This window comes from Berghia stephanieae, chromosome 7 (genome assembly GCF_034508935.2).
Source record: "Berghia stephanieae isolate SIO BIC M18660-M18661 chromosome 7, UCSD_Bste_1.3, whole genome shotgun sequence".
NCBI classification, from domain to species: Eukaryota; Metazoa; Mollusca; class Gastropoda; order Nudibranchia; family Aeolidiidae; genus Berghia; species Berghia stephanieae.
In genome coordinates, this window is record NC_088366.1 from 37,769,751 (window position 1) to 37,791,255 (window position 21,505).

General features: G+C 36.3%; 1 protein-coding gene across 6 annotated transcripts in view; it reads left to right on the forward strand.

The window, feature by feature from the left end:
* The window catches only part of LOC144977195 (uncharacterized), a 33,662-nt gene extending 12,301 nt beyond the window's left edge, over positions 1 to 21,361 (forward strand). For 3 of the 6 annotated variants that reach the window (XM_078922137.1, XM_078922135.1, XM_078922136.1), the window contains exons 2-4: positions 2,205 to 2,518; positions 11,265 to 11,447; positions 12,065 to 21,361. In XM_078922137.1, coding sequence (XP_078778263.1) covers positions 2,384 to 2,518; positions 11,265 to 11,447; positions 12,065 to 13,516 — 1,770 coding nt within the window. In that variant the 5' untranslated portion in view covers positions 2,205 to 2,383 and the 3' untranslated portion in view covers positions 13,517 to 21,361. The remainder of the gene's footprint in view (positions 1 to 2,204; positions 2,519 to 11,264; positions 11,448 to 12,064) is intronic. The other 3 variants (XM_078922140.1, XM_078922138.1, XM_078922139.1) reach the window with 1 other exon arrangement.
* Positions 21,362 to 21,505: the final 144 nt, after the last annotated feature.

Here is a 21,505-nt window from a genome sequence, read left to right on the forward strand (position 1 = left end):
TAGATAGGTAGGTAGATATAATATAGCGAGAGAGAGAGGGGGGGGGGGGGGCAGGGATAGAGGCAGATAGATAGAGAGAGAGAGAAACAAGGGGGGGGGGGCACACGAAATTAACAAAATGTACAACTCAGCGTCTTCCATTTTCAACCCAATCTCTAAAATATCTCAGATCTTATAAGTACTAGCCTAGTATAGATCTAGAAATCTCAAGTGTCACTGATGGTTGTCTATAACATGTGGGAAAAGATCTCCACTCAATACTAAAATGAAAAAGAATAAATTTCAACCAAGAGTCACTGATGGGTGTCTACAACACATGGCCCAATAAAAATAAAAACAACACAGAGGGTACACACACACCTGCCCAGTTTAATTAGGCCTCCTCTCCCCTCCCTCCCCCTCTAGTCTAGCCAGGCGAAACCGGCGGCCAGCCAAGGAGCGTGTTGCTAACACGCGCTAACAAATCACCAGGCAAGTGTGATATGTGCCACGAGAACGGCGAGTTGTCCCTTCTAGTCGTAGCTCCTCTTTCTAGGTCGATACTGTTCTTGTGCATCCAGTCTAGAAACCTTTGTTCAACTTGCATTCACTTGTTCTTTCCTTGTTCTCCTCTTTTCAATCAGGCCCAAGATGATTGGACTTATCCATTCTTTATGTTCCAATTTCTTTACACCCAATACCTCGTGACAAGTTGTTATGTAGGCTTCCTTGATTTTGCCCAGTGTGACCCTACATCTATGTCCTCCTCGAGATCAGCTAGGGGTTGGAATTTATTGCTCAATTGCAGTTTGAACTCCTCATTCTTTTTCCCATCTAATGCATTCACCTGGAATTTTCTTCTTGTGTGTGATCTGGTCCCATGTTTTCTGAGTCGGAGCTTACGCTTTGCCAATAGCAGGTGGTGGTCTGATCCAACATCTGTCCTCTCCGTACTGTCACATCTTCTAATGAATGTCTGAATCTTCGGAAGATACAAAAATGATCGATCTGATTCTCTGTCACACCGTCAGGTGAGACCCAAGTTGCCTTGTGTATCCTTTTATAATAATAAAAAATAATAATGCTGAAAACTTATATAGCGCTATAACTTCCGAGATACCAGAGCAGAGAGGCAATCTGGTGGGGTAACACGGATCCTCCAATCACCAAATTGTTGAATGCACAAAACTTTCCAAATCTCTCACTATTGTCGTTCATCTCCCCCATGCCATGACGGCCCATGATACCTTCATAACCTACGTCATCCTGTCCCACTTTATCATTGGCATCTCCAATCAATATGTTGATGTTCTTCCTTGGCAACTTATCAATGACTTGTAGCAGACTATAAAATGTATCTTTATCCTCATCTGTTGCATCATTTGTTGAGGCACAGATCTGTACAATGTTCATGTTGATATTCTTACTGCCATGTTGTAAAGGACGTCATGATGATCCTTTCTTCGTGTTGTTCCCATCCTCTCAGTGACTTCTAGGCAAACTAAGAATAGTAATAATAATGATAAGAACTACTACTTCTACTACTTCTACTACTACTGCTACTACTACTACTACTACTACTACTACTACTACTACTACTACTACTACTTCTACTACTTCTACTACTACTACTACCATAATGATAATAATAATAATTTTTTTTTAAAACTTGAGCTTTTATATTGCGCAATATCCACTAAACGTGTTCAAAGCGCTTTACGAGGGATCCCTGACCAAAATCAACACGTAACATGTTGAACGGGACATGATGCCTGTTAGGCAATATTACAATTTTTTTTCCATACAGAGACAATGCTGTTAACAGTGAGAGAATGTAAGTAAAGAGCCTTTTCCAAGGACTCAACTATGCACAGAGCGAGGCTCGAACCCAGGACCTTCCGATCTGAAAACGAGTGTCATACCATTAGACCACATAGCCGCACATAATGATGATTATGATGATAATATTAATAATATCCACAAAAATAATTATAATAATAATAATAAATTACTGAATTTGAAGTTTTCAATTTGGCAGGTCTGTTTTTCTGCAATTTTCTCATACACAACTTTTCAGATATATTTGTCTAAACTGTGATGTAAAATTATGATATCTATATACTATATACTTTGATACCTTATGATACATAGATCTATAGTATCATAGCATTACAAGTAGAAGACATTTATTATTATAATAAATTTCCTTTTTTTTTTCTCCCTAGGTCAGTGATTTAATTGGGAGCAACTGGTTTCTATAATTGTCTTAATATAATGTCATTAAAAATATCACCAACCTACCTTGTTTTGATGGAATCTGAACAAAGACGGCGATCATCTTCAGTGGTAAAGATTCTGTCATAGATTTTAAAGACCATTAATATTTATGAAGAACATATAAAAAATGGATGCCATTCAAACAGCATCTGATTTATACACAACAAAATTCAAACTAGATAATCAATCCCAATCTCTCAACAACGATAATCGGAAACTTGATGACGACATCCACAGATACATTTCTGTTGCTCTAAAGTCGGTAAGAATTTTTTTTTTTTCTTTGTATTTTTTTTTTTCTCATGCTGTAGGTTGAGCCAATTTACACATCATGGACGTGGATGATCTCGATTTCAATCCTGTGGTTAATACAGGACTTTTTGTTGTTACCTGGGAGTTTTAATGGCTCTTTTCCACATAATCACAAGGAGAGTTATTAACAGTGAATCTGAGATTTGTTGAAAAGGGCTCCAAGCTAAAACCTTAATTCTTAAATCTTTCTTATGGGTTATAGTGGCCTGATACCAAATTATTTATATCAAACAAGTGCTGTTTGTGGGAGACTATGATAATGGTAATATATTGATATTTATTAAATCTAAATGTTGTCACATCAAACTTTTCCTTTTTTTTACCTTTTGATATGAGTCATGAGATGTTTAAATTTCAGTAGAAATTTTATAAATCTGTCATAATACCTTGTCTGCAGTATGAATAGTATTTGGAGCGACAGTTTATAAAAATTGAGAATGTACAAAGACGCAGTACTAGAATTTTTTATGGCATTCAACATTGATCTTAATGAGACAGATTAAAGTATCTAATATTGTCTTTACTAAACTATTATAGAGTAAGAGGTGATCTAATTCATATATATATATTATTAAATAAGAACGTGAAGTTCAATGTAAGCTTCAATTTAATTACAAAAACAGATCAAATGAACGTTTCAGGTTTCCCCTTTATCAACAAAACAGGATGATTGAAACAATGATTGATTCATCTTAACTACGCCACTACCACATCATCTCATTCATCTGTGGTGTTTCAATCACCCTGTTTTGTTGATAAAGGGGAAACCTGAAACGTTCATTTGATCTGTTTTTGTAATTAAATTGAAGCTTACATTCAACTTCACGTTATTATTTATTTTTTCGAGCTTCGAGCAGCAACATTTACACTATATATATTATTAGTATATAGACTTGTGCATGGTTCTTAAATTATATGGATTATAGTAATTTTAAATATTCTTTACATTTTACAAATACTAGGGACGTTAAGATATTTATAGAAAGATGTAATTCATCTATAAAAACGAAAAATACCTTAATTCATAGAACTGTTGCAATTTGGATAATCAAAAGTTTTGACACAAAAAATCTAATTCAGTTAATGTTTTAAGAATGTCAGTGATAAAGAACATTTTATTTTATTTTGATGAATGACATTGGATACTATTTGCATTTTGTATATTAATGAATTGAAACTCTTGAATGAATGAAATTGGACATGTTAAACGAATGTGGATAGGGAAAATTATACAATGAATCTTGTCTATGACACTTATATGTGTGTTGTATATATAATAATTGAAACAGCGATACATCCCCAAAATTATCAAATTTACAATGAATGGTGTTTATATACAGGGCTGTAAATTCTCAGGCAATTGCCTTGCCTGAAATCAGACAATCCATTATTCTCTACCTCAGAGACAATAATGGACAATGTTGGACAATAATAAATTTTAAGAAATTTGATCCCGTGTGGATGAAAAAATAATTATAGCTTAAATTAAAATAAAAAATCACGGGATACTTAAAACAGTGGATGACATTACTGAAGCATATTATAGTCACGTCTCGGATTACATAACTATAATTAGGTCATGCTCTACTCTCTCTCTCTCTCTCTCTCTCTCTCTCTCTCTCTCTCTCTCTCTCTCTCTCTCTCTCTCTCTCTCTCTCTCTCTCTCATGCACAGGGCATGGCTGTCAAGGGTATTCCCTATTTCTCTGTGCTGCCTCTCGCTTCCTTCACCTTGGCCGTCACTGTGTGCACATTGCATGGCCGTCAAAGGATTCCCTCTTTCTCTGTGTTTTTATCATTTGTGGCTGCCTCTCGCAGTCATTCACCCGCAGGCTCAGTTTTACCAACACACATTCTTCTAACACAATATGCTATATTTCTTTTCAGACGATCAATCTTCAACTCAATAGTTTCTTTGTAATTTACAATTGTTCGTCTGAACATTGTCAGTACGATTTTTCGGTGAATTTTTGATGAATATCTAATATTTAATTCGCAAGCAAAGCGGATGTCTTTTGCTTCGTTTTGTTTTGCTGGATTCATATGCAAGAATAAAAAGCTCACCGAGTCGCTTTCTCTTTCTCATAAAGACAAAGCCGAACTACAAGAATTAACAATAAACGATTCTGCAACATACCCGAAACATTTGTAGATCGTGGAAGAAACCTTCAATTGATAGAAGGCAGGAGTAAATATAAGGTCACTGGTGGTTAAAATAAATTTTCAGACAATTTTGGAAAATACGATTTACAGTCCTGTACATAACTTTTTAAAATGTTATATATGCATGAAAATTACATAGAGCATTTAAAATTTATAAAGCCTGTCAGCTTGTGCGGCTATGTGGTCCAGTGGTATGACACTCGCGCAGATCGGAATGTCCTGGGTTTGAGCCTCGTGGAAGTGGCTATTTACTCACATTCTCTCACCGTACTCAGGTGTAAAATGAGTACCTGGCCATTAACAGCGTTGTCTTTGTCCGAAAAATTGTAATATCGTCTAACAGGCGTCATGTCCCGTCCTACATGTTAAATGTTGCTGTTGACCAGGGACTCCTCTAGCAGAATAACTCAAGATTCCATGTGGCAAGAGTTACTTCAGATTTATGGCAAGGCAATGGTTTGGCTCCAGGCTCTTTGGAAATGCCAGCCATCGGACACATTAAGGATGAATTTGGCCTGTGAGTTGGCAAACAGAATAACACAGTCAAAAGGTTCTTGAGCTTCATGTGGTTTTTAGAGCTTCATGTGATTTTGAAAGAATACATGGCTTGCCCCAAAACAGAAATGAAGCACTGACACATTCAGTGCATTCTCATGAGTGTGAATATTGAAAAGCAGCAAGGGACATACCCATTATTAAAAGACATTTTACAAGATTAATTGTTATTGATAATGTCACTTTGTTTTACCGAGCTACCAATGAAAAATTTAGTTATTGTATTAATGCATCCAGTTTTCAGTTCATATTCTTATCCATTGTTGTTTTCAAATGAATTAAATTTGACTCAAAAAAATAAGGAAAGAGGAAAGAACAATAAGAAGAGTTTTGTGTTCTTCAACTTTATGCAAAATTTTGGATTTTTTCAACTACACCCCTTCTGGGTAAATACATCAAGTGGTCACACAAAAATGTGCAGCTATTTATTTATTTCTGTTGTAAAAAGTTATAAAGATATCTTTTTCAAAATTTTATTACTATTAGAACTATTCCATATTAATAGAATTACAAAATATCAAACTTTATGCCTATAATTACATAAAACTATGGGAAGAAAATCTTTTGTCAGACCGTGAACACCTTTATCCAGGAAGGAATTTCATTTTTCAATAAGGTGGTGCTACATCCCATACAGGCAAAAGTACACAATCTTTTCTTTGGAGTAAGAATATTTATTTCATTGAGAAAGACAACTGGTCACCTCAGCCACCGGGCCTGAAGCCATGGATTATGCAATTTGGAATTTTTTATAGTTTACAAAGATCTGCATTCGTAGAAGAAACCTTGAGAGAAAGAATTATTTTATGCTGGGAGGAGAGATAACCATTGAGGAAATTCGAAAGTGCATTTCAAGTTGGAAAAAGAGACTACATTGGGTCATTAAAGCGGACGGCAGTGCTATTGATTACTAAAGTGCTAACTTAGTAATCGTTGGACCAAAATAGGCATGTGAGTGTACTATATTACATGGTGAGGAGAATTATGATGAAAATAATGTTTTTGGTGACATTATTAATGTTTGCTAAAAATGGCAACAAATGTTATGATTGTCGCCATTTTACTCTCTGCAATGTTGCGTCATTTTTCTCTATTGTATTTCTGAACACGGTTTTGAAAAATCACTATCTTTTTACTCTCAATTCATATTCATACAATTTTGAAAGTCTACATATGAGGATTTGTTTTATTTGTATTTTGAATTTGAAAGAAATCCAATGAAGAGTCTCAATGATACAGACCTGCCAACCTGTACAATTTCACTTATTTAATACAATTCTTGGACCCAAATACGTGGATATGATTCCAAAGGATTTAGTATGATTGTTTTTTTTTTTTGGGTAACATTTGATGCGAATGATGTTGATAGTTATATGAATGAATGATGCATCACATTTAGTGCTATAGTTATCATTTCAGTTAGTTATATGGTGGCGGTTTTCACCAATTTGAGGATTTCCATAGAATTATGCATGTAAGTTTATTTTATACTTTAAATGTTCTCAGATCTTATTTAAGCTTTTTCCACTATTACATAGAAAATTTTAAGTGATAATTAAATTATTAAAATAGCATCTCTGACATTGAAGCCTTCAATTAAAAGCTGTATTGCTAATAAGCCTGTCATCTGCATTTTTTGCCAAACTGGGGCCTAAAATTTGCCCAAAAAAAACCCCCAAAATTTGCCAAGAAATTTGCCAAAAAGACCAAAATTTGCCAAGGAGATCTAAGTGTTTCAGTAAAAATTAACATGTGATACAGAAAAAAATAGATATACAAGACAATTTATTACATTTAAGGAGTCTACATTTATTAATTTACACAATGTAAAGCGATTTATGCACCAAAACTTTCAGACAATCACACACACACACCCACACACACACACACACACACACACACACACACACACACACACACACACACACACACACACACACAAAGTCAGACCCAACAAAGGCCTAGTTTTCTTTTACCACTCAAAAAAAAAAGGCATCGATAAACTTATTGTAGTAAAGGAAAACTAGTCCTTTGATGTTGTTTTCTGTGAGTCTACGCCTTCTGGAAGACAAGACAAGATTGTAAAGAGAAAAACTTCGCTCAGCATCAGATGACGAGCATGTTGAGAAGGCATACCGGGACGCCAATGCAGCGAGAGATGGAACATAATCTGCCACAGACTTCCAAAATAGGGTCAGATCTATAATTCCAGTATCAGACTCTCTCACAGCACTGGGCCCCAGTTTCTCAATATACCTCGTGAACGTTTTAGAGAATGTATATGCTTTGCAGTTGACTCATGAATCTGCGCTGATGATTTTTGTTTATGGTCAAGCACAATATTGCACGAGGTGCAGAACAAGAGCTGACCACTAACATGCGTCCAACTGTTAAATTCACAGTGCCTTTCTTTGGCAGACGTGTACCTGCCGCACATTGGGTCCTTATTTGAAGATTTTTTGACGAAACGATCCATGACTGAAGTTGGAAGTGTAAGTGACTTGATTTATTTGACTTGAGAAATGAAATGACTGTGAATAGCGTTGTTACAAAGATTTTAAAGGATCATTATCCGTAGAGAGTAGCTTCCCTTGGTTTGGGCCCAGGCAAAGCTGCAACATTTCTCAAGTTTCGCACTTTCTTTTTCGTTATTTTGTTTTCGCTTCTTTTTTTTCCCCCAAAATTTGCCACGCGTTTTGCCAATTTTGGGAAATTTGCCAAAATTTGTGAATTGCCCTGATATTTGCGCCGCAAAAAATGCAGATGACAGATAAGCTCAAACATAAATGGATTATTTCCCTTTATAGTAACTAAAATTACTCTACTTTGATTTCTAGAATTTATAATGTTCTTTTTTTTTTTTTATTCTTTATCATTTTGTACGAGTCTTGGTTTTGTTAAATTAATAAGTGGGCAGCTTTAGGAACGCTATTTAATCAAAATGAATTCTTTAGAACCATTTCATTTTAGAAGTATTTAACTAGTCTTTGCATATTACATACGTGTGAATTTTCCATCATTTGACCAATAGGAATAGTATTAGTAGTATGTAGTAGTAGAATTAATAGTGGTAGTAGTGGTAGTAGTAATAGTAGTAGTACTGGTAGTTGTAGTAGGAGTAGTAGTAGTAGTAGTAGTGAATACTCAAAAAAAAAGAAAGAAAAAAAAAAGATATATATATATATATATATTTGAAAGATAATTAAGATAGTTTGATTTCTACAACGTTGTTATCGAGCGTTGCTCTCATCAGGAAGTGGAAGTGAAAGTAGATTGTTGTGTTTTCGTATTTTTATAGATTCGTGTTTATGGAGGTTCGTAATTACATAAAAGGTGTTTGTTTCTATGTCTGCATGAGGAAGTTAGCTCGTTTCTTCTGTTGAGTGTTGCTATGTTCGGTTTAGTGATGATGAAGAATTTTTCTTTCATATATTATATATATATTATATATATATATATATATATTATATATATATATATATATATATATATTATATATATTTATATATATATATATTTATATTATATATATATATATATATATATATATATATATATATATATATTATATATTATATATATATTATATATATATATTATATATATTATATATATATATATATATATATATATATTATATATATATATATATATATTATATTATATATATATATATATTATATATATATATATATATATATATATATATATATATATATATTTTATTTATATATATAACGTATATGGAAATGTCTTGTCACTGTTGCAAAATGTCATCTATTGGATTGAAGACCACTCTCCCAAATATTGTATCTCAAAACTGATTTAATGGGCATATCACCATCACAACTTCATTTGGTACATCAGCATCGCCATTCCCACATCATCACCATCGTGGCATCACCACTTCTAAAACCCTGGGTGGGGTTCCTGACCTCCCATAGTGGGCAGGGAGGTTACTTACCGTGTCTTCTATCCCCTTATAGCTGTTTTCCAATTTGTCTTTTGTCTTTGTCTTGGAATGAAATTACATGGCTTTGACCTGGCCCAGGCTGGAGTCCTTAGCTGGGAGGGAAACAGTCAAATGTATAGATCAGTTATTTTATTCCTTGTAAATCATCTCTCTGTTATGTATTAATATATTTGTTGTTTTGAATTTATAATGTAAGCATTTGTGTATTCCTCTTAGTGGGATCCTGTGCTCGTTTCTGGATGAGACTTTTAGGTGATCTCAAACTATGCACAATGATAGTGTGCTCTTGGAATCTACACCTATTCCCTATTTGTACCGTTCCCCTTTGTCTTACTTTTTCTAGGGTGCTTTAATTGTAATTATAGAACTTATCACATTCTCTTCCTTTTTACTGGTGCTGATATGACCTGAATGTGTTGCAAGCATCGTAAAACCCTTAAAAACAAACAAACAAAAACTTCTACAACCGCCATCACAGTATTGTCACTGCCACAACCACCACCACAGCTTCATCATCATCACCACCACCACCACCACTAGAGCACCATCTCTACAACAACCACCACTTCTTCTACTGACATTAGCATCAATACTACCAACATATTTGGGGTGTCTCAAAAGCAATATCCTTAGAAATTGCAATTTCTGAGCCTTATACTAATTTAAAATGGCCATGTTTTAGTTTCTCGATAAACCAATAATTTTGTAATTAATAGAGATTTCTGTAAATAGGTGTTTGAATGATGAAGGTCAGAGTTTATTTTGATTTGGGTTTGGTATAAGTTTTTGTTTAGTGCGCATTTTTTTCCACACATGCGGATGAAATATACTTTTTAGGGTCATAGAAAAAACTTTTCATTCTGGGAAGGTTGGCAGGTCTGATGATACATATCAACAAAAAGCAGCTCATATTTGTGTGACCAACTCATATATGCATCTTACACAAATTCATATTATACCTGGGGTTCTGGGTGGGGATCCTGACCTCCCATAGCGGGCAGGGAGGTACATACTGTGTCTTCTATCCCCTTGTATCTGTTTTCCAACATGCTTTCTGTCTTTGTCTCAGAATGAGATTACTTGGTTTTGTCCTGGCACTGGCCGGAATCCTAGCTGGGAGGGAAACAGTCAAATGCATAGTTATTGTTTTGGGAGATGATATTTTTTTCCTTGTAAATCATCTCTCTGTTGTGTATTATTATTTTTATTTTGAATGTATAATGTAAGCATCTGAGTGTGTTCCTCTATGTTGGATTTTGTGCTTGTGTCTGGATGAGACTTGTAGGTGATTTCAAACTAAGTACATTGGTGGTATGCTCTTGGAATCTACATCTGATCCCTATTTGTTATCAGTTCCCCTTTGTCTTACTTTTTCTTGGGTGCTTTAATTGTAATTCTAGAACTTTTGACTATCCAATTTTCTTCCTTTTTACTGGCGCTGATTTAACCTAAATGTGTTGGAAGCACCGTAAAACCCTTAAAAACAAACAAACATACCTGGGGTTCTCTTTCCATTCCAATGATGTTTGACTTATGTCAGTATGACTAACAATAATAAAGTTATTGGCTGTTAATCACTGGCCAGTTTAAATTAACGCTCAGTATACATAAATTTTCCCCCAGACTATTTGAAATATTGTCAAACAGAATTACTTGTTGTCAGAAAATGTTTGAAATAAAATTATGTTTTGTCAACTTCTGCTGAATTGAATTTGAAATGCTTTATTACCGAGACTTGATTTTTAGAAGTGGGTGCTGGTCGTGAAAGGATGAGCATGGCTATATCACAACAACAAAAGAGCTTCTATTTTCAAGATTTGAATGATATGTTATTGGATGGATTAAGGTGCTTAAGTTTTTGATGAGACAATGTTTACCAATTCATATGTATATTAATTCTAAAGTATAATGGATAGATTGTGACTTGAAAACAATGATTTGGATCAAAATCTTTTTTCATAAAATAATTGAATATGTATGCTTTTTTTTTTTTAAATTCCTGGCAGGTATCATCAGCATCACGTTTATTTCAGAACAGATGTATATTTGAATCTTTGATAAATGGACTAGTTTCATGTCTATCCAATGAATGTGGAGTCTTACCTTTGGCTAGAGCCTTCAAATATTTGGAAAAATACTTCCTCCTTCTTGTACAGCAGCCATGGAAACAGGAATACAAAACCTTGAAGGTATAAAGCCATCCTCTATGGTTCTTCTCCTTCATCGGCATCATCATAATTGTCATCTTTTCCTCCTCCTCCTCCTCCTGCTCCTCCTCCTCTTCCTTGTTGTTGTTGTTGTTGTTGTTCTTCTTCTTCTTCTTCTTCTTCTTCTTCTTCTTCTTCTTCTTCTTCTTCTTCTTCTTCTTCTTCTTCTTCTTCTTCTTCTTCTTTTCTTCTTTCTTCTCTTTCTTTCTTCTTCTTCTTCTTCTTCTTCTTCTTCTTCTTCTTCTTCTTCTTCTTTCTTTTTTTTTTTGTTGCTAACGGTATCACCTCATTCATCCCTAAGTTTGTTGTCCCCATTCATGTGACATTCTGTCCTTGTCACTGTGTTGCAAAACATGGTTGAACTTTTATCAATGTATTGTGTGTCTGAAAGTGACTTACTCATAAAATGAATCTTTTCTCTACCCCTCCCTTCCCCTTTCCCCCACCCATTTCCTTCTTTTCCTCCTCCCCATCCTCAGGCTCCCTTTCTCCCTGCCCCTGGATAGCCTAGTCACATTACTTTCACTCTCTTTTTTTTGGATTAAAATAGAACAATATAATTTAATTGTTAATAAGATTTATTTTTTTCTTCCTATCAGACGTATGGAGGTTTCTATAAGACAAAGATAAAATCTGTGCTTTGTAATGCAGATGCTATTTTCATCTCAGCGGGATATGAACTGGATTATGACAACACCATGGTATATAGAAAAAATGAAGTAGATAAGACAAAACTCCTCAACCTATCTTTTGAATGCTTTGTTGCTTCCAGAATCTGTGAAAGGATTGTAGAACGCCACAATCAACTTAAAGCAGTGGGGAAAACTCTAGACGATGCAGTCTCCGACATTCTTCAATCATCATGGCCAAAAGATATTGGGAAAGAGAAATCCTTTTACATCAACAAGAGTTTGTTTCAAGATCGGCCTGAGCTTCCAAAAAGGGAACCCATTGTCAATGGTTCAAGCAGTAAGAAAATGCCACATAAAAAAGTCATCTATCCTACAGAGCCATCACCAGTCTATGATGCAAATATCAGGAGTCAGGATCCAGAGCAATCATTGGGAAATTTTAAATTCAAGGCAAATGTAGATCCTCACATTCCATTCATTGACGAAGCAGAGCATTATCCAAAATTATCACAGGCAACTCCAGAAGAACATATGCGTGAAAGTTTGAAAATGGTAAATGGCACAAGATCGAAGTCTGATGAATGGAAATATGTTCAAGATGCTTTACCCAAGTATTCAAATCCTGATTCAACCACAACATATCCTCCAGGGCGTTCTAACTTCCTCCAGCCAATGCCATATTCTCCTGTGGATTCCAATTTAAATATGGAGTTTTCTAAAGATGAAGGAGTTGTGTCAGTCATGACCATTCCCTCAAAACCAACAATTATATCATCTGGATCTTATCCTACAGCCATCCCATCATCGAAAGCTATCCTTTCAGATCATGGGTACAACACAGGCAATGTGTTCTCAAATCCCCTACTCATTTCTACCGGTCAAGAGTTGATGTCTGATACAATCCATAGGCCACCTGACATAACTCCAACGCCTTTGGTTAAAAATCCACCTCCCCGTATTCCACCCCGTCATTTAAAACCATCGTCCTTCAAATCTTCTGGAAGAGGAGAAGATTTTGTTGATGGTCGTTTGTTGGCTAAGCATAATGAAAACAGGACACCCACTGCTGCTCCTATGTCTACATCTTCTCAAGGCCCATCACTTCCTACTGGTGCTGTGAATAGTTATGAAAGATTTCGATCTCCTCAATCATTACATCAAATGAAATCAAATTCGTTGAAAGTGGAATCTAAAAAGCTTCAAAGTGATAATCGTGTTGTAAAAAGTATGGATTACAGTTGTGACAAATGGCAATGTCCTATGTGCCAAAGGCTAAACTCAGCCCTCACTCCAAATTGTTTGAGTTGTTCATTCAGCAAACAAGAACTGAAGAAGCCTTGTTTAAAGTGCACTTTTGATAATGATTGGCAGGCTAATACTTGTGAGATTTGCGGAGAAAATTTGGCTAATCAGTTTTAAACCTACTTCATGTCTCCATAGACTGATATAACAGGTTTTCAAAAAATGCTGAATTCTGTCCACATTTTCAAATTAAGAGCTGGATTTTTGATGAAAATATTTCCAACATCCATTTTGAAGTAATTTAAAGAGCTGTGTGAAAATGGTATAATTTTGGATAATTTTAAATTATTATTATTATTATTCTCTCTCTCTCTCTCTCTCTCTCTCTCTCTCTCTCTCTCTCTCTCTCTCTCTCTCTCTCTCTCTCTCTCTTTCTCTATCTCTCTCTCTCTGTCTCTCTCTCTTTCTCTTTCTCTATCTCTATCTCTCTCTCTCTCTCTCTCTCTCTCTCTCTCTCTCTCTCTCTCTCTCTCTCTCTCTCTCTCTCTCTCTCTCTCTCTCTCTCTCTCTCTCGCTCGCGCGCGCGCGTGCATGCACGTGCATGCTCGTGCACCCGCATAGTTGATTGGCATAGGATTATAGTATTTAGCATTTTAAAAATCTATTTGATACTTCATTGTACTTTTTGATGATTATAGATTAGATACTGACATGGATGCATGTTTGTTTGTTCTTTATTTTTCAGAGAGTGCCTTTATTTGAATATTATTTAATTGATTTTCTGAATTGGATATTTACTATGGCGTGTTGTGTTGTTTGATCTTGGCTTGGTATGAAAGTTTGAGCTTTAATATCTTATTGTATAACATTTCATTTTTTATCTATTCTGAGTTTTTTGTTGTGAGGTTTGTCTTAGATGGGTACACAGAAAAAAAATTAAAGATAAATGGACCGGTTTTGATAATTTTGACTTACAATAACAAAGCCATTTTTCTTTTTGGGAGCAAACCTTTTGTAATTCAAATGTTTATGACCTCTTACGTATTATGACTGTCAAATAACTTCTAGATGGTTTTCCTCGGATCTGCAGAAATCTGCGATTTTGGAGTCCTTCTTTTAAAATTTACTTTTCCTCTTATCAATGTACGAGCAAGTGAGAGAGTCTATGTAAGGTTGAAAAAAACTGATGCAAGTTATCCAGAACCTGTCTTTCCTTTATCATGGCTTACAGGTTGAGGGTTAATTCTCCAGCAGGGTTCCTGCGGCCTCCTAAATTCAAGGACTCCTTGAAAACTCATTGATTTTGATATTGCTGAGAAAGTCTCCTTGAAGACTCATTGAATTTCATTTTAGGAGAAAACTCCTTGTATTTCATTTTAGGAGAAACTTGAATTTTGCAAGATCACCACATCATCATCATCATCATCATCATCAGTACCATCACCAGTACACACCATCATCACAACTACCCACATGAATACAACAACCACTACCACATTATCACTACCACCACAACTACAACCCTGACCAACACCAATTCATCATCATCCACACTTCCATCTCTCCTACAAAACCACCACCACCACTACATCATCATCATCATCATCATCATCATTACTACCATCACTTCTAAAACAACCACGACTACCAGCACGTTATTATTATTATCACAACCTCTATTACTACAACAACCACCACATCATTATCACAACAACCACCACCACCACATCATCATCATTACTACCACCACCACAACCACCACCAATTCGTCTCCGTCACTACCACCACTATTACCACCACCACATCATAATCATTACAACCACTATGACTACAACCACCACCACAGGACAATCACTACCACAACCACTACTAAAACCACCATCACCATCAACTCTACCACCGATCCTGACCTCCCATAGTGGGCAGGGAGGTACATGCTGTGTCTTCTATCCCCCCATACCCGTTTTCCAATTGTTTCCTGTCATTGTCTTGGAATGAGATTACTTAGTTTGTCCTGAACCTTGGCTGGGAGGGAAACAGTCGAATGTATAGTTATAGTTTTGGGAGATGATATTTTTTTCCTTGTAAATCATCTCTCTCTTATGCATTGTATTATGTTTAGTTTACATATTATACACTGGCGGTCGGTCAATAGAGCGAAGTTGTTTTGTGCCGCCCTATATTTTCCGTAGATTAGCATGTCAACCAAACAAAAAACTTCAATTTTAAAATTTTGATAAAATTAAAAAATTTAGCACCTACTGCTTTTTGTTTTGAAGGTGGCGTCAAATCGGCACGTTTCATCTTTCCCCCGTTGCCTGCACGGGGTGACAATGAGCGGAGGGTGTGGTGTGGCGGGGAAGTTTTTTTGTTTATATGAGCCAGTCTTCGTTTGGCCGTCCTGTCCTTATCCTATACTCTGTTGTACCTTGAAGAAAGTTAGTTACCACTCCCCAATCTCCCTCCACCCTCCCTCCCCAACTAACTATTGTCTTTCACTGCTAAAATAATTAGGGCAAGACGACCAATCTAGCGATGCACACCCTGAGGTCCTACTTGGGATAAATTAAAACCATATCAGTTTTATCACTGAAAGAAGAGGCTTTGCTTCACTAAGATATACGGATGAAGAGAATGGCAATTAATACATATTTTGTCATTGTTGGTTTTGCTTAAATATATATTAAATATCAAAAAGAACAGTAAACAAAGTATGCACCGAGAAGAGCCCCATGATTCTATAAATAAAAATCCCTGACCCAACGGAGTCCTTCATCCCCACACACTCCCAACGATCACTACTCAACTTGTATTGTGTGCATTGTCTACTACTGATAGTATAATTATAAAGATGTCGCTGATTGTGTGTGAAGTTAACAAGTGCTTTGTGTTTGAAATTTAATGTGTATTTTTAATTTCAATTATTCTAAAGTTGTGTGTCATACCGTTAGTATTCAGAGAAAATGTCTTATCGCTGTTGTCATTGTTTATGAAACCTCCCTGTTTTTATCTTTGGAAAATTTCTTGAATCATTTAATTTTAAAAAGTTATTTCTGTAATTTGTAACCAATCATGAATCGTGTTGATTTTTTAATTGAAAATCGATTCCGACACTTATCCCCTCAAGAGAAAATCGTGGTGAAAGATTTAGGTCCACACAAACCAGTGAATTTTAACTTAGTTTCTAACACTCCGAGGAGACAGTGCCGGTTTAATAAAGATTATTTTAAAACTGTTGAATGGCTTACTGCCAGTGAAAGCCGTAAAACGCTTCATTGTTTTTATTGCTTGATTTTTGGTGATGTATGCTCTAAGTGGACAACAGGAGGATTCAGTGATATTGCGCACATCTCTCAGACACTGAAGAAACATTCTGAATCAAAAAGCCATGTCACAAATGCTGTTAAATATAAACTTTTCAACGTTGTAGACATAAGAAATCAGTTGGAAACAGGACATGCTGCGTCTGTGAGTCGTTATAATGAACAGGTGAAAGTTAACAGACAAGTTTTATCCAAGATAATTGATGCTCTTTTGTTTTGTGGTGTACATTAAATAGCCCTTAGAGGTCATGATGAAAGCACTGAATCATACAATCGTGGAGTTTTTTTAGATCTTATAACGTGAGATGCTAAAAATGATCCATTGCTTGCAAATCATTTGGAGACAGCAACTGTAGCGCGCTATACGTCTAAGGAGACGCAAAACGAGCTCCTAAACTGTATGTACAATATTTATTTGGAAGAATTGAAAGGTGATATTACAAATACAAAGTTTGTTTCGGTTCAAGCAGATGAGGCCACGGATGCAGGAAAACGTACACAGTTCGTTATTATTTTAAGATTTTTAAAGGGAGGGGAACTGGTTGAAAGGTTTTTAGAATTTGTTGAAGTCAGTGATAGGACAGCTGACGGACTAGCAACAACTCTGACGGAAGCTCTTGAGAAACTAGATGTGAAGGAGAAATTAATTGCTCATACATATGATGGAGCAGCTGGGATGTCTGGCCGACTTTCTGGGGTTCAGGCAAAGCTCAAAGAAACATTTCCGAACGCTGTTTTTACTCATTGTTACGCCCACCAGTTAAATTTAGTATTAAAACAAGCGTGTTCACGTATTAGAGGCTGTAAAATTTTCTTTGCAAACATTATAGCATTTTCCATTTTTTTCTCTCATTCTTCAAAACGAGTCGACGCCTTCCGTCAATTTTGCCAACGCGCCCTACCCACGCCCTCAGAGACTCGCTGGAGTTTCCAATCCCGTCTTATTGCTAGTATAGCGGCACAGAAGGAGGAACTTATCAGCCTTTTTGAGAAAATATTAGACGAAGATTGGGACGATGATACAACTCAAAAAGCATCTGGCCTTTTAAACATTTTAACAAATGAAACATTCGTTTTTTTCCTCAATGTTTTCAACAAAATCTTTATGAATGTTGATATATTATTTGGAATACTCCAGAGACGCTCACCTGATTCGCACATGTGTGAAAGGGCAATAAACACATTTCAGGATGCAGTTTCTTCCATTAGGATGGAAATCAGTTCATATTTACCAGAAGAGCAACATCAAGCTAAAAGAAGAAGAGATGACAGAAGTGAAAATAAGTTGGCAGCCATTGCAGCATGCGACATAATAGCAAATCAAATTACCGATAGGTTTAGTCAGCATAATGCAGTCATTTCATTTAACCTCAATGTAGACAATTTCCCGACCTTCGTTAATTCCTTTCCCACAAATTTAATATCAGAAGCAGTAACATATTACCCAATGCTTCATAAACCTAAACTGATGACAGAATTAGAAGTTCTTTATTCAAATAATACCTTTACTCAATGCGAATCAATGATCGAGTTGTACCGATTGATATGCACCTCTGAATTAGGAACAACATTCGTTGAAGTCACAAAATTTTTGGAGATACCACACCAATGACAACAGCGGAGGCAGAAAGATCGTTTAGTACTCTGAAAAGGATTAAACAGCTTCACGTGCCACAATGGGCCAGGATCGTCTCAATGCTCTGACCTGCATCACAATCCATAAGGATACGATAGGATCCATTAACAATTTCATTAATCGAGTCATAGACCATTTTGCCTTACAGAAAGATCGACGAATGGACCTCTTGTACAAATAGTACACGCCATTGACGTGAGTAAGTCTCGTTAATATTCTAACACATACACATACACGCACACACAAATACACGCACATATGCAAACATATGCACACATAAAGACAAGCAATACCCCCCTCCACACATACACACACACACACACACACGCACACATACAAAGTAGGTCAAATTTAATTAAATTAACTAGACCAATAAAATTTGATACTATATTTCGGATTTGTGCCACCTTAAATACAAGGTGACCAACCGCCCCTGATATTATATTACCGTATATGATTGGTAAACATTTGAGTGTATTCCTCTTAGTTGGGGACCTGTGCTTGTGTCTGGATGGAACTTTTAGGTGATCTCAAACTAAGTACTTTGACGGTGTGCTCTTGGAATCTACATCTGTTCCTTATTTAAACCAATTCCCCTTTGTCTTACCTTTTCTTTTGTGCTTTAATTGTAATTCTAGAACTTTTTACTATCCTATTTTCTTCCTTTTTACTGGCGCTGATATGACCTTAATGTGTTGCAAGTGCCGTAAAACCCTTAAAAACAAACAAAACACTACCACCATAACTACAACCACCACCAATACACCGTCATCGTCACTACCACCACTTCTACAACCTCCACTACAACTACAATATCACAATCCCTAACACCACTAATACAACCACCACCACATCACCATCCCTATCACTGGGTGGGGATCCTGACCTCCCATAGCGGGCAGGGAGGTCCATACTGTCTTCTATCCCCTTATATCTGTTGTCCAACATGCTTTCTGTCTTTGTCTTGGAATGAGGTTACTTGGTTTTGTTCTGGCCCAGGTTGGAGTCTTGGCTGGGAGGGAAACAGTCAAATGCATAGTTATTGTTTTGAGAGATGATATTTTTTTCCTTGTAAATCATCTCTCTGTTATGTATTATTATATTAATTTGTTATTTTTAGTGTATAATGTAACCATTTGAGTGTATTCCTCTCTGTTGGATTTTGTGCTTGTGTCCGGATGAGACTTATAGGTGATCTCAAACTAAGTACATTGGTGGTATGCTCTTGGAATCTACATCTGATCCCTATTTGTTCTCATCCACCTTTGTCTTACTTTTTCTTGGGTGCTTTAATTGTAATTCTAGAACTTTTTACTATCCCATTTCTTCCTTTTTACTGGCGCTGATATAACCTAAATGTGTTGCAAGCGCCGTAAAACCCTTAAAAACAAACAAAAAACAAAACCATCCCTATCACCACCATTACTACAACAACCACTACTACTAAACCACCACATCACCATTACTACCAACACTACTACATCCACCACAACCATATCACCAATCCTAACACCATTATTACAATCACCACTACATCATTACTACCACCACTACTACAACCACCAACACATCATCATCACTACCACCAACACATCACCGTCCCTATCACAACTACAATAATCACCACCACATTGCCATCCCTACCCCAATTACTACAACCACCACCACATCAACATTACAACAACCACTACTACTACAACCCCAGATCACTATCCCTACCACCACATTACCATCCTTACTACAACCACCACTACAACCACCACATCATCTTCCCTACCACCACTACGACAACAACCACCTCCACATCACCATCCCGTCCACCTCTAACTACAATAACCACCATATCACCATCCCTATCATCAATACTACAACCACCACCACATCACCATCCCTATCACGACAATAACCACTACCATATCACCATCTCTATTACCATTAATACAACCATCACCATACCTACCACCACTACTTCTACAATCAGCGAACAAACTGAAGTTCAATGACAACAAGATTGAACTCAATTGTGTTTAGGAAAAAAGGCAAAACTGTCATGATGGAGGACATTATGATAAATAACATCAATTCAAAGATCTGAAAGTGTCAGAAATTTAGGCTTTTATTATTAAGATGAATTTTTGGACATGCAAACTCACTTCTCGAAATTATTTCAAAATACCCACTGTTCACTCATAAACATTGGACACATGCGGATCCTTATCGACAATAAAGCATGCAAAATGCTAGTTCACTCACTGATTATCTCTAGACTTGACTATTGCAACTCCCTCCTCTACGGGTTGCCAAAAAGCTAGATTGCAAGACTGCTGCTACTCCAAAATGAAGCTGCTCGTATTGTTACCAAATCCAAAAAGTCAGATCACATCACTCCAGTCTTGCTGTTGTTGCATTGGCTTACAGTAGAGAAGCAGATTGCTTACAAACTTGCCTGTTACTGTTTTAAGTGCATCCATGGCACTGCTCCCAACTACTTGTCATCTTGTCTTTCTATCTACAATTCGAATTGTTCTCTCCGCTCATCTACTTCCCTGTACTTGAACCATTTTTCACGACCTGCTTTCTGGGTGGAGTTTCCGACCAGCCATAGTGGGCAGGGAGGTGCTGTGTCTTCTATCCCCCTGTATCTGTTTTCCAATTGCTTTCTGTCTTTGTATTGGAATGAGATTACTTAGTTTTGTCCTGACTCTGGTCAGGGTCCTTGACTGGGAGGGAAACAGTTGAATGTATAGTTATAGTTTTGGGATATATTTTTTTTCTTGTAAATTGTCTCTCTATTATGTACTGTTATTTTTTTAAATTTTAAACACATTTGAGTGTATTCCTCTCAGTGGGATCTTGTATGGGTGACTGGATGAGACTTTTAGGTGATCTGAAACTAAGTACACTGATAGTGTACTCTTGGAATCTACATTTGTACCATTCCCCTTTCTCTTACTTTTCTTGGGAGCTTTGACTGTAAGTGTAGAATTTTTTGACTATCTCATTTTCTTCCTTTTTACTGGCGCTGATCTGACCTTAATGTGTTGCAAGCTCCATGAAGCCCTTCATCATCATTGCCTTTTTCACCCTGGGTCAGGGTATAGGCCACAGACAAACAGTTTCCATCCTTCTCTATCCTGAGCCAACTTTTTTATCTCATTCCAGGTCTTACCACTTCTCTGTATATCAGCTTCTTTAATTCTTCTCCAT